The sequence below is a fragment of the Asterias rubens genome, chromosome 1 (genome assembly GCF_902459465.1).
Source record: "Asterias rubens chromosome 1, eAstRub1.3, whole genome shotgun sequence".
NCBI lineage: Eukaryota > Metazoa > Echinodermata > Asteroidea > Forcipulatida > Asteriidae > Asterias > Asterias rubens.
In genome coordinates this window covers 537,868-549,719 of record NC_047062.1, presented here as the reverse complement: position 1 = coordinate 549,719, position 11,852 = coordinate 537,868, and the positions used below count along the sequence as shown (strand labels likewise).

At 36.5% G+C, this 11,852-nt stretch overlaps 1 protein-coding gene across 4 annotated transcripts in view; it reads left to right on the top strand.

Annotated features, from left to right (window-relative positions):
* Positions 1–1,561: 1,561 nt before the first annotated feature.
* Positions 1,562–11,852, top strand: part of LOC117289388 (protein jagged-1b-like) — a 51,277-nt gene continuing 40,986 nt past the window's right edge. For all 4 annotated transcript variants that reach the window (XR_004518941.1, XM_033770503.1, XM_033770494.1 and 1 more), the window contains exons 1-3: positions 1,562–2,117; positions 8,792–9,106; positions 10,278–10,332. Coding sequence is in view for 3 of the 4 variants with exons in the window: in XM_033770503.1 (XP_033626394.1) it covers positions 2,049–2,117; positions 8,792–9,106; positions 10,278–10,332 (439 nt within the window). In the remaining variant the exon portion in view is untranslated. The remainder of the gene's footprint in view (positions 2,118–8,791; positions 9,107–10,277; positions 10,333–11,852) is intronic.

Genomic DNA, 11,852 nt, shown 5'->3' with positions numbered 1-11,852 from the left:
ATTTGTTTATGGAAACAAAACATTATAATAATTGAAACTACCTATAAAGTGATTTTTAAGAAGCAGTTAATGATCACATAAAACAGTCCCCTGACGATGACTAGAGCAAGCTAGTCGAAACGTTGAGACCAATTCAGAACTGATTCCGCGGCAGTACAGATACCATCCACCCTGGAAATAGTTAAAAAGCAGGACAGTTCTTTTCAGAACTGAGAAGTTCTCTAAGAACAACTTTACCTGGCAAGTAGATAAACACATGGTGTTACCGCAAACAAAATATACATTGATACCTCACCATGCAATGCCTCAAATCCTATACACATAAAAGTTACTATTTTCTTATCACACAATGTGCGCAACAGTGACTGCACACTAGAACGAAGGAAATAAGTTTTGCACTCACCATGTTACCAAACAAGCAAGAGTATTTGCTGATAATGTGAAACATTCCAAATATTCAAATGTTAACCTTTAGTTTATACGCTGTTTAACCATATTATTGAGGTTGAACAAAGAAAAGTTAACTAAAAGCCTTCACAGTTGGTGTATCTAAACATGCATAAAATAACTAACCTGTGAAAATTATTTGAGCTCAATCGGTCATCGAACTTGCGAGATAATAATGAAAGAAGAAAACACCCTTGTCAAACGAAGTTGTGTGCCTTTAGATGGTTGATTTCGAGACCTCCAGTTCTAAATCTGAGGTCTCGAAATCAAATTCGTGGAAAATTACTTCTTTCTCGGAAACTATGGCACTTCAGAGGGAGCCGTTTCTCACAATGTTTTATACCATCAACCTCTCCCCATTACTCGTCACCAAGAAAGGTTTTATACTAATAATTATTTTGAGTAATTACCAATAGTGTCCACTGCCTCTTCACTTTTCAGGTTTGTGCACTGTGTGTGTGCGTCGTGTGTTGATGCAATGGATTGAACGAACAAAAAAGGCTTGTGTCATACAAACGTTTATAAAGGATATTAATTTTTTTTTTACCCATGCACCGACGTGTGTCAGCAAACAAAAATTAAATTAATATCCAAACAGTTTAGTTCGTGGCAACGAAAATTAACGACAACATCCGTTTTCACAAACTTACAAGATAAAAATGTACTACGATACGTATGTAGTGGATGCATTGTTGTTTTGGAAAAGTAAATCGGCAGAATCTGGCTTGACCACCATGAGATTCCCTCGAGTGTCCCCGGTCGAAGGGGGGGGGGGGGTAGGGGGAGGCCGCCGGCAGAATCCCACGTTTCCCGGTTTGACCGTATTCTGTTTTGCGGACCCACGGTAATCATTTTAAGCTCCGTCAGTAATGGCGTTTCGCAGAGTTGATGCAGAGAACAAATGAGAATTTTAATCAATCTGATCGAATGAAAATAATTATTATTGCATGGATTAGTTAGCATACACTAAAACCCCCCATCCCCACCGGCCCCGCCCACATAGCTGCGAGATATCCCGCTAGTCGCTAGGGCGCCACCAATCGCACCATCCTCAATCAGTACCTACAGAAGCATAGCAGACAGACAGAACCATAGAGCTATATAAAAGAACATAGCTCTATGGATAGAACACACAAACCCCAAGCTGATTATTCGCTCAGAAATGTAGTAAGTAAACCGGCGGTACACTGGACAGACTACGACGATGCACATGTCAAAATATTTGCGCGTGGTAGACTAATGTTTAGCGGATAAAAACTAGAATTCAAAGTATACAACTAGATAACATCAAACTGCCAAGCTTTCTACAAGTGGATCACATGTTTATGGGATATAGAAATCTTGTTGTCAACAATTATTGGACTTTATAAAGTTTGACCGACGCAGCGACTGATGGGGTCTTTGGACCATTATTACGTAAAGTGGGCTCAGTCGGTGGAGTGAGTGACCGGGTGCAGAGCGTGGGAAACACGGGGGCTTCTGACTGGTGCAGTCCCGCTGATGTCTCGTTCAAGTAGAGTCCAACAACATCACCGTGTGACAGCAAGGTACCTTTGCCTGCTTGATACGACGGTACAGTGGCCGCGTTATGTGGACGAGGCATGGTTGGCTTTCAACATTGGAGCGTGTTTGTGCTGGTAGTCACCGGGATACTGCTTGCAGTTCACCAGGTAAAACGAAATTCAGCATTTGCAAATTGAAACAATAACATCCAGAAGTAATAATGGTTAATTATTGTTAAAGAAAACACGAATAAATTAACCAGGATTTCTTTTCAGATAGTGCAAGCAAGCTTTTATTTAAAGGTCTGCGTCTTCACAATGTTCAATTTAATTTGTTTTTATTTAATATCAGAACTGAGGAAATGTTGAAAATGTACTATTAAGCGTACCACCAGGGTTCCTGTATACATGAAATGGTGGAATAAATTGTAAAACTTGTATAAAAATGAGAATTAATATGTATGGTACAGCAGTCATAATTACCATTTTTTTTCTAACAAATTACAAATTGTTACTTGTAAAAAATTGTACTCACTTTGTTCCAATAAACATCACAAATTATCTGGAATAATTGCATAAAAATTACATTAAATAACTCTGTGAAAAAAACCCAAATCAAAAACAGTGGAAACAAAAATTCAGAAAAGAAATGCTGAATCTGTTTCCACTTATTTTGACCCAAACCGGTTGATACACTATCGTTTAAACTAATGTTTGTTTGCACAATTCCATGTTGTCTGGTTTTAGAGCTAATGCTGTATGCAATTGGGCACTTAAAAATGTTATAATTTTTTTGACACAGCAGTATTCTATTTAGCATCAAAAAGGATGTATGAGTTTTAATTTGTTTGTCCAAATTCTGCATTTCCCAGTATGTAGTATTAATAACGACAACGTGTTTCCTTTGCATGACTTGATGACATTGTCCGGGCTACAGTTCACTTGGGGAGGTGTGTACTTTATGCACAGCTCTTTACACAAACGCAGTATTAATATGAAGAAGACCAGCATAATGTATTCTATATGTACATTATTTTATACATTGTTGTTGTACCAGTAACTTTGGTCAACATTTCCCTAGGTTGTAAAAATACATGTAAGGGTCTACTAGGTAATTGTGTATAAAGGCAGTGACCACTGTCAAATAGTGAGTTGATTTGTTCATTTCTTTTTTCCTCAATCAATTCTTTTAATATTCAAAGGAGAAATAAAACTTATTTCTTACATCCGTGTTAAAAATTCTGTATGATTCACAGAGATTTTTGTTTTCATTGGCATTATCTGTTTTTGGTGTGCAGTGCATTTCAAATGTTCTGGCTTTTCTGAGGCTGAACAACCGACTCTGATTAAAAGCATTTATTATTTTTTTGAATTTATTAACAGACTTGGCAAAATCAGTCCTTATTATTGTTTTTATATTGTTGCTTTATACAGCAAAAATATATATATGAAAACTGTGTGTGACTCAACCAAGTATCGGTGGCTGAACATTCAATAGTTTTTTTTCTGGGAATCTGCAGAAGTTTATTTATATTTTGATTGTGGTAATCGTATTATTATTAATTATTTCGGTGATTTGGGAATATTCGATGCTTTCCCGCAAACTTTCAAGCATTTCTGTAATAATACAGTTCAAATCTTAATCAGTCAGCTTTCATATTGATAGTGGTATTGCTTTGAAGTTCAACATTTGAAATGCAAATATCAATAAAAAAAAAAGGTTGGGTTGAGGAAAACCCAAACTAGGGCCCAATGGACTTGTTGTCTGAGCAGGTTAGGAATCTCATGGGAGTCTGGGTATGGGAAAAAATAACTCTCAGAAAATAGTCACTAGTGCTTGAAATTATACACTATTTGTATAATAGTTCAAACTTGACTCATTTTTTCCCTAGTGTTCTTTTGTGTGTGTGAGCCCTGACTGAAACTAGACCTGAACAAAAACAGTAAATAATCCTTCAATTCATGGCATTGAATTTTCCGTTAGTGTTAGTGACGAGGGTGGTATGTAAAGTGAAACCTCTGCTTGTGGATTGTGATTAAATACATTATCTTCATTCTGTGATGGAGACTGAAAGTGGAAGAAAACCTTCTTTGGACTGTAGGTCAAATGTAAGAAAGAAAAATATGTGTCAAGATTAGTCTTGATTAGTCTTGATTGAGCGTAATAAGTAGATCATCTCTGTTGATTTTATTGCCATCATTATGGTATGTATTGTCACCTTTTTACATTTGGACTCCTGCCAAGAAACAAAACAAAAAACAAACATGGATTTATTGCAGTGCTGGCTACAGTTTGTATGGGCACACATCCAGTTTCAATAAGTACAAAAATAAATGACAAAAGTAAACATTCAATTAGAAAAAGCAAACCAAAACAGAAACAGTATCAATGAGAACACATTGTTGGTTGAGTTCCCACAATAGTTAAAGTACAATGTAAATTAAGGCATTAAATAACTTTCCGGTATTGAATGATTGTATTTTTTATCATTGCTTATCTTGTTACAAGCTCTGTACAGGAAAAGTATGGCCTAAATATGGTCACCCCGTGGCCGTGAGAACATTTTAAAAGGATCCGATAACAAAGTAAATAAATAGACTAGACAAAATACAAAATAAACCACATATGGTATCAAACCAATGCAGGTTCTTTGTCCTGGAAAACATTCATTTGTGTCTTTTTCTAGGGGTTAGGGTTAGACACTATCTTTTTCAAAAGACAGAGTATAAAGTATGTTTATAGCTGTTCAAAAAGAAATATTATTGACTTGCTCTTTTGGAGACCCTTCTATCAGTGTGATCCCCTCCAGAAGTTCAGTTTCCTAACACCCCCTCCCCCCTAACAGTTTTTCTCATCATTGTTTCATTTAACTTGAGAAGAGGTCATCGCTGTTTGTTGAAACGGAACGGACTCGGCCCCCGCTAGAACCAAAGACTGATTGAGATTGAGCATAGTTAAAAATGATCAGAGGGCATGGGGAAAGTGACAGTGTATTGACGTAGCAAAAAAAAAAATGACATATTAAAATTTGAGACCTTCGGAGAGATTCAGTTAGCGCTAAACAGTCAACAAGTCAAAAGTTTGTTCTTCCTCTGTGAGTGAATAGACAACATTATGTAGGCCAGGTATGTGTGTTTGTGCTTAGGGGATTACCTGCACTAAAGAACAGCTATTGTACTGACTAAGTGAAGAGGATCTGGTCAGCGTGTTCCCACGGTCTGGCCTATAGTATGTCACATGGTGAACAAACAACAAGAGAGTCTATGACACCTAGTTGTTATACAATAGCTGGTTACTGCTTACTTAGTGACTTCTAGATAACCTGTTGTTAGGTGGTTGCATATCACTTCACTGTGTCCATTCCAAACTAGGGGGATTTCTCTAGATTAAAGTTTGAACAGACTCCAGCAAACCATGGAGGAATAAATAATTCCTCCATGAGCAAACATATATCATGTACTGATATCAAACAAGGGCTGTAATAGCTCTAATACAATTTCATTTGATAATCTGTGTAAACTGACTGGAGTGTCCTAACTCAAGTAAACAGTTATATTAAATGTGTGTTGTACTATTCAAGGAAAAGGATGGTCCAGATAATTGTTTTATCATCAAATTAAATTGAATTTGTTATTGAAAGCTTACTGAGCCGTCTCTCAACCACTGTAAAGATTTTTTTACCTGAAATAACATCATCTTAGAATATAAGAATTAAGGAATATTGAAAATAGTATAAAATTATTATTGTGTAAAATATGAAATTTGTAACTGTTTTTAAAGTGCTCCCTTCATGCTAAAGTTCACTGTGAGTGTGGTAGAGTTTGACTAGCCACCAGGAAACAGTTGGTTTGATTGATTTAGTTATTTGGTTTTATTTAGCCAGGGTAACCCCATCAGTTTTCAATTAACTATTCTCCCTGGCGGCCCGAAATACACAATAAAAAGCACGCAAGAATACAATACAAAGGTAGCTTGACATTTCACTGGACAGCTATTTTCCCGTAGGCCATATTACAGGGATGCTTTTGAATGAACTAGGCTAAAGGCAGACCACTTGGAGAGAATTGTTGGCTATTTGATGTGTTAGTTTTTCAGTTTTTGTCTGTATACAAGCCAGGCCTTTATGCTTCGTTTCTGAAAGGGCAAGGGAAACAAGTCATTTTCTCCTTGGCAATAAGGGCACTCTATAAGAAAAAAGTTAATTTTTACTGGAACATTTTTGGGCACCAAGGTGACGACCAGTGGGCATGGAGGCAATCGCCTTCGTTGCCTCTTTGAAATAAAGGTCTGACAGGCAGAACACGAACAGTTACAGCAGTATATCAAAAGAATCTCCTTGCTTGTCTAATTACAACTCAATCAAGCGTTAATAGCAAACTGGCTACATAAAAGGAGACCCTACATGAACATTTAGAGCCTAGAAGACTATGGTTGTTGTTTCTTTACACAAGATAAGGTGAATCTTTCATTTGGTTCTCAATTCAATTAAGCTCTTTGTGATGAGTTTTGTGTAAACATGTAGCTACCTTTTTAAAGAGTCTTTCCCACGCCTACCTGTCGCTTGCTGTAAAAAAAAAGAAGAGCAATTGAGCAAATGAAGGAAAAGTTTGTGTTTCTTTATGATTCCTTGATCTTAGCAATCAGCTTTGAATTGGTCATTCTGATTGAATTCATAGTTTGTATTGTGAATCACTAAACTGGAGAAACATTGAGGGTTTACGTGACAGTATTGTTTCCTCTGTATTGCCCTGGTTTAAAAGGAGCCTGAGTAAGCGTGTAGTACTAGATGCTAAGCTTGTTGTACATACAGGTATAGATGTTAAGCTTGTAGTACATACCTATAGATGCTAAGCTTGTTGTACATACAGGTGTAGATGCTAAGCTTGTAGTACATACCTATAGATGCTAAGCTTGTTGTACATACAGGTATATATGCTAAGCTTGTAGTACATACCTATAGATGCTAAGCTTGTTGTACATACAGGTATAGATGCTAAGCTTGTAGTACATACCTATAGATGCTAAGCTTGTTGTACATACATGTATAGATGTTAAGCTTGTAGTACATACCTATAGATGGTAAGCTTGTTGTTCATACATTTATAGATGCTAAGCTTGTAGTACATACCTATAGATGCTAAGCTTGTTGTACATACAGGTATAGATGCTAAGCTTGTAGTACATACCTATAGATGCTAAGCTTGTTGTACATACATGTATAGATGCTAAGCTTGTAGTACATACCTATAGATGCTAAGCTTGTTGTTCATACATTTATAGATGCTAAGCTTGTAGTACATACCTATAGATGCTAAGCTTGTTGTACATACAGGTATAGATGCTAAGCTTGTAGTACATACCTAATAGATGCTAAGCTTGTTGTACATGTACATACAAGTAGAGGCTGATTGTGTACTGATGGGCTTAGCCTTAGATTGACATGATTAGAGAATGAATGGATTCTATGATGAGAAACGGTTTAACAAGTAGTGATAAACGGATTCACATCAGGGAGTGGAGGCCTTGGCTGCAAAACAAACATTATCAATTGAAAAATGCTCCAATGTACTTTTCATTTGTAAAATGTTACTTTTCATAAGTAACATAAAACTTGCTGGTAATTTTTATGGGATGTTACAATCTTGAATCCTATACAAAAATGATGATACGGAGTGTGGTTTAATCCTAGCAAAAGAACAGCGAAGCAAGAGAATGAAAATATAGGACATATTTTGTGATTGTTACTGATTATGATGATTAATTCACTATCATGCTTTGGTATTTGCTTCAATTTTCTTATCTTGTTGTCTCTGATCGCTTAATAAATACACATCATCATCATTATTTCATTGTGTGGCCCTTGAGGAGGATGTATGCTCATTTTGGAATAGCAGTTTTTTTTAATACTTAACTTGTGAAATAAATGTCAAATTTATAAAATATTGAAAATATATCATATACTCAGAGACAACTTTGTTGAAAATCACAAGCAAAACGCCAAATTGTATTTGAATTACAAACATTACAATAAATATGTTAAAAATAATATTAAAAATATGGATATATAAAGTCATAAAGGCCACAAAGGACCTATGATAAAAAACCCAAGTAATTATTCAAAGTTACAACAAAAATTACAACAAGTGACAGGCCGAGAGCAATTACATGAAAATGGACCAGCCAAATGTGGGAATGATAAAAGTTAAAATCAGTTAGGCTCCATTTAAAGGAACATGTTGCCTTGGATTGGTCGAGTTGGTCTTTGAAAAGCGTTTGAAACTGTTTGTTATAAAATGCATGGTTAGAAAGATATTTTAAAAGTTCAAAGATCAACTCGAACGATCCAAGGCAACGTGTTCCTTTAAAATACGAGTGAGGTGGGGGATTGCACTTTTGTTGTGCCTATAAACTTTGCAATTGGGTTCATAAAATTTGTGTGTATTTCTGAGTGACATAGAATGAGATTTGGGGTTAACTTTGAACCAATTATTAAAAAGTTTAGAAAACAAAAACAAATGGCAAACTTAGGCAAATTTAAGGCACAATTCATTTCTTCTGTGGGACATATAGTTTGTAAGTAACAAGTAGAAAGGGCATCAGATAGTTGCTATATTCTCTGCCTAAAATAATTTTGCAACCTCGCTTTTGGATCGATTCAATAGACAAAGATTGAAATAATTCAAATGTAGTCCCACATGCCTTGCAGGAAAAAAACTGAATATTGAAGCGCCTTGAGGGTCACTGAGTGACTGATATGAGTATGTATATAAGAAGCCACTATTATCTTCTGGACTTTAAGATAACAAACAAGACATTTGATTATTGATTTTTGCTTTTGCAGGTGCAGCTAGTCCAGGCCTCTGGATATATGGAAGTTGTGATTTTGTCGATTGACAATGATTCTGGTGAACTAGCTGATGGTGATTGTTGCCATGGATCCCGATCAGACGCAGGCTGTACCGGTGCCTGCCACACCCTCTTTGTTGGATGTTTAAGACAATACCAGTCTAGGGCCACACCCGAAGGCTCATGTACATTTGGGATCAGCGACACCCCTATCTTAGGAAACAGTTCCTTTGAACTGCCTTTGGATGGGAGTGGTAGAGTTGAGAATAGAAATGCAACTATGATATTCCCTTTTGAATTTGGATGGGTGGTAAGTTTTCACTTTTGCTGTATTTATTCCCCTCTCCCCTAACATATCCAATTATTTTTTGTCATATGTTTTAGAGATTGTATTACTGGTTTGGCAATAAATACAAACAACAGTCAATCTGACCTTGTTAACAACCTTGACATTAATTATGTACAATGTACTTCGAAACAAATAGTTAACCTAAAATTGACTTTAAATTACTCCTTTTGCAATCTAACTTCTATGAAATGTATGCTTATAATATAAAAAGGTTGCCTGGTTGTATTTGACTGATTAAACAATGAATGTACTGTTGCCTTTAGTTATTCCATTTGACAGCAATTGAACGTATAACTTCTTTTCATCCCAAAGAGTATCAAATCCTCCTCACTGTATTTGGCCATGATCCAGGTTTCATATAAATGAATCAACCAAAACACAAATGAACCTTTTATCAGTTGATTTCTTTATTTGATCTAGTGTTACAACTATGGCAATTGACTATTGTGGTACAGAGGTTATTTCTACTTATTGCAGTTATCCCTTCTTCAAACTTTGACATATTTTATGATAGATGCTCCTTCATACTTTGAGTTTATTGCTAAGAATTTCAGAAGCTACGTTAGCACAGAGTTCACACTTTCAAAGAAATTCAGAACATAATTTGCTCAAATTCAATGAAGAGAATTGTAAAAATTTTAGTACTTCAGTTCAGGTTAACTCATATTTTGAATGTTCAGTAAACTTGGACAACATTATTTCCAGAAGATGGACATCAATTTAATCTTCTTGACAATAAATATGTAACTTTTAACAACAGTTGTACTAACAGCTAAATATGTAGTTTGCAAAAAACCTTTATTAACTTCATTATACACTGGCCAACAGCAAATAATGTTAAAATCAAGCCAATTACCCTAAAAACTAAAAAAGCTCTTGTATCTGGTGTTTTCCAAACATTTTGAAACTTCTTTAAAGTTGATCTATTTTGAAATAGTTCTGGGCCAGTGAAAGTTTTAAGTTAAAAGACCTGTGAGTAGAAATCAATGGCTAGTGGTGATTGTTTGAAATTAAAGCCTTAGGGCCTATACATTTGGACTTAATTTCAAAAATTTAATGAACTGTTATGAATTTAGAAATCTAAGGTTCTTCATCTAGTTTGACTTTTGTGTATTGATGTTATCCTTTACAGCAAACATTTACGCTGATCTTATCTGCCTTTGACAAACAATACTTGGATGCCTCGGGTAAGTACATTGTAAAAAAGAACTCTTTTTATTAATAAAGAAAGCTTAAAGATCATTTATTAAATGTCCAAGACATCTTACAAAATCCAACAACATGATGGCTACACAGCACCACAAACTATTGACTGTGGTAGCCTGTAAAACCCCATATTTCTACCAAGTATGAAGAGGTACCTTCAGGGGAGCAATGTACCTGGTACCTTTATGGGAGCAAGGTACCTTTATGGGAGCAAGGTACCTTTATGGGAGCAAGGTACCTTTATGGGAGCAAGGTACCTTTAAGGGGAGCAATGTACCCGGTACCTTTATGGGAGCAAGGTACCTTTAAGGGGAGCAATGTACCTTTATGGGAGCAAGGTACCTTTAAGGGGAGCAATGTACCCGGTACCTTTATGGGAGCAAGTTATACCCGGTACCTTTAGGGGAGCAAGGTACCTCTATGGGAGCAAGGTATACCCGGTACCTTTATGGGAGCAAGGTACCAAGTACATTTAGGGGAGCAAGGTACCCGGTACCTTCAGGGGTGCAAGGTACCCGGTACCTTCAGGGGAGCAAGGTACCTCTATGGGAGCGAGGTATACCCGGTAGCTTGATGTGAGCAAGGTACCAAGTACATTTAGGGAAGCAAGGTACCTCTACGGGAGCGAGGTATACCCGGTACCTTTATTGGAGCAAGGTACCAAGTACATTTAGGGAAGCAAGGTACCGGGTACCTTCAGGGGTGCAAGGTACCTCTATGGGAGCAAGGTATACCCGGTTCCTTTAGGGGAGCAAGGTACCCGGTACCTTCAGGGGTGCAAGGTACGGCCTGCTGTGAAGTCAGCCCTAGGGTCGCTTCCCAAATAGAGTGCCTAATTCAATGACTCACTCACTCATACAGAATAAAACCCCATTTCCAACGGCTCATTGCTTTTCAAAAAACTTGATTAACCTTTTCACACTATGATGTCTGAGTGACAATAAAATACCCAGGCTCCAAACTCAACTATACAATTTTTTTATTTGCAATTTATTACAGTATTGTTATTTTTTATGGCTTGGTCTAAATTTGCAAGATACAGTGTTTGGATAGGATGTATTACCAATGACATGGCAAAGTTCATGGTACTTTAAGCAAGGCCATGAATAGGCAACTTACAGGTGGAGTGTGGAAGAAGAAGAAACAGTCACATTACTCTTCGGGTTCTGCGCTACAAAAAGAGGTTTCAAAACCTTAAAAGAGTTTCCTTTTGTAAGCACTTCAGTTGGTTGCCTCCATCTTGCCTGTAAAAATTGCCTTTAAAGACAGGCATTTTAGCGTAAATTGATGCTTAGTAAATGTTAATGCTCAGCAAAAACTTGCAGTTAACCAGTCACAAACAATTTACATAACATAATATTTTGGCTGATTAACTGTTTCTGCTTAGCAAGAACTAATTGTGCTTAGTATGTTTGTGCTCAACAACTTGATGAAATTGGGCTGAGAATTAATATAGGAAACAAAAATGCATCTGTGAAACTTAACTTACAAGTAATATCAC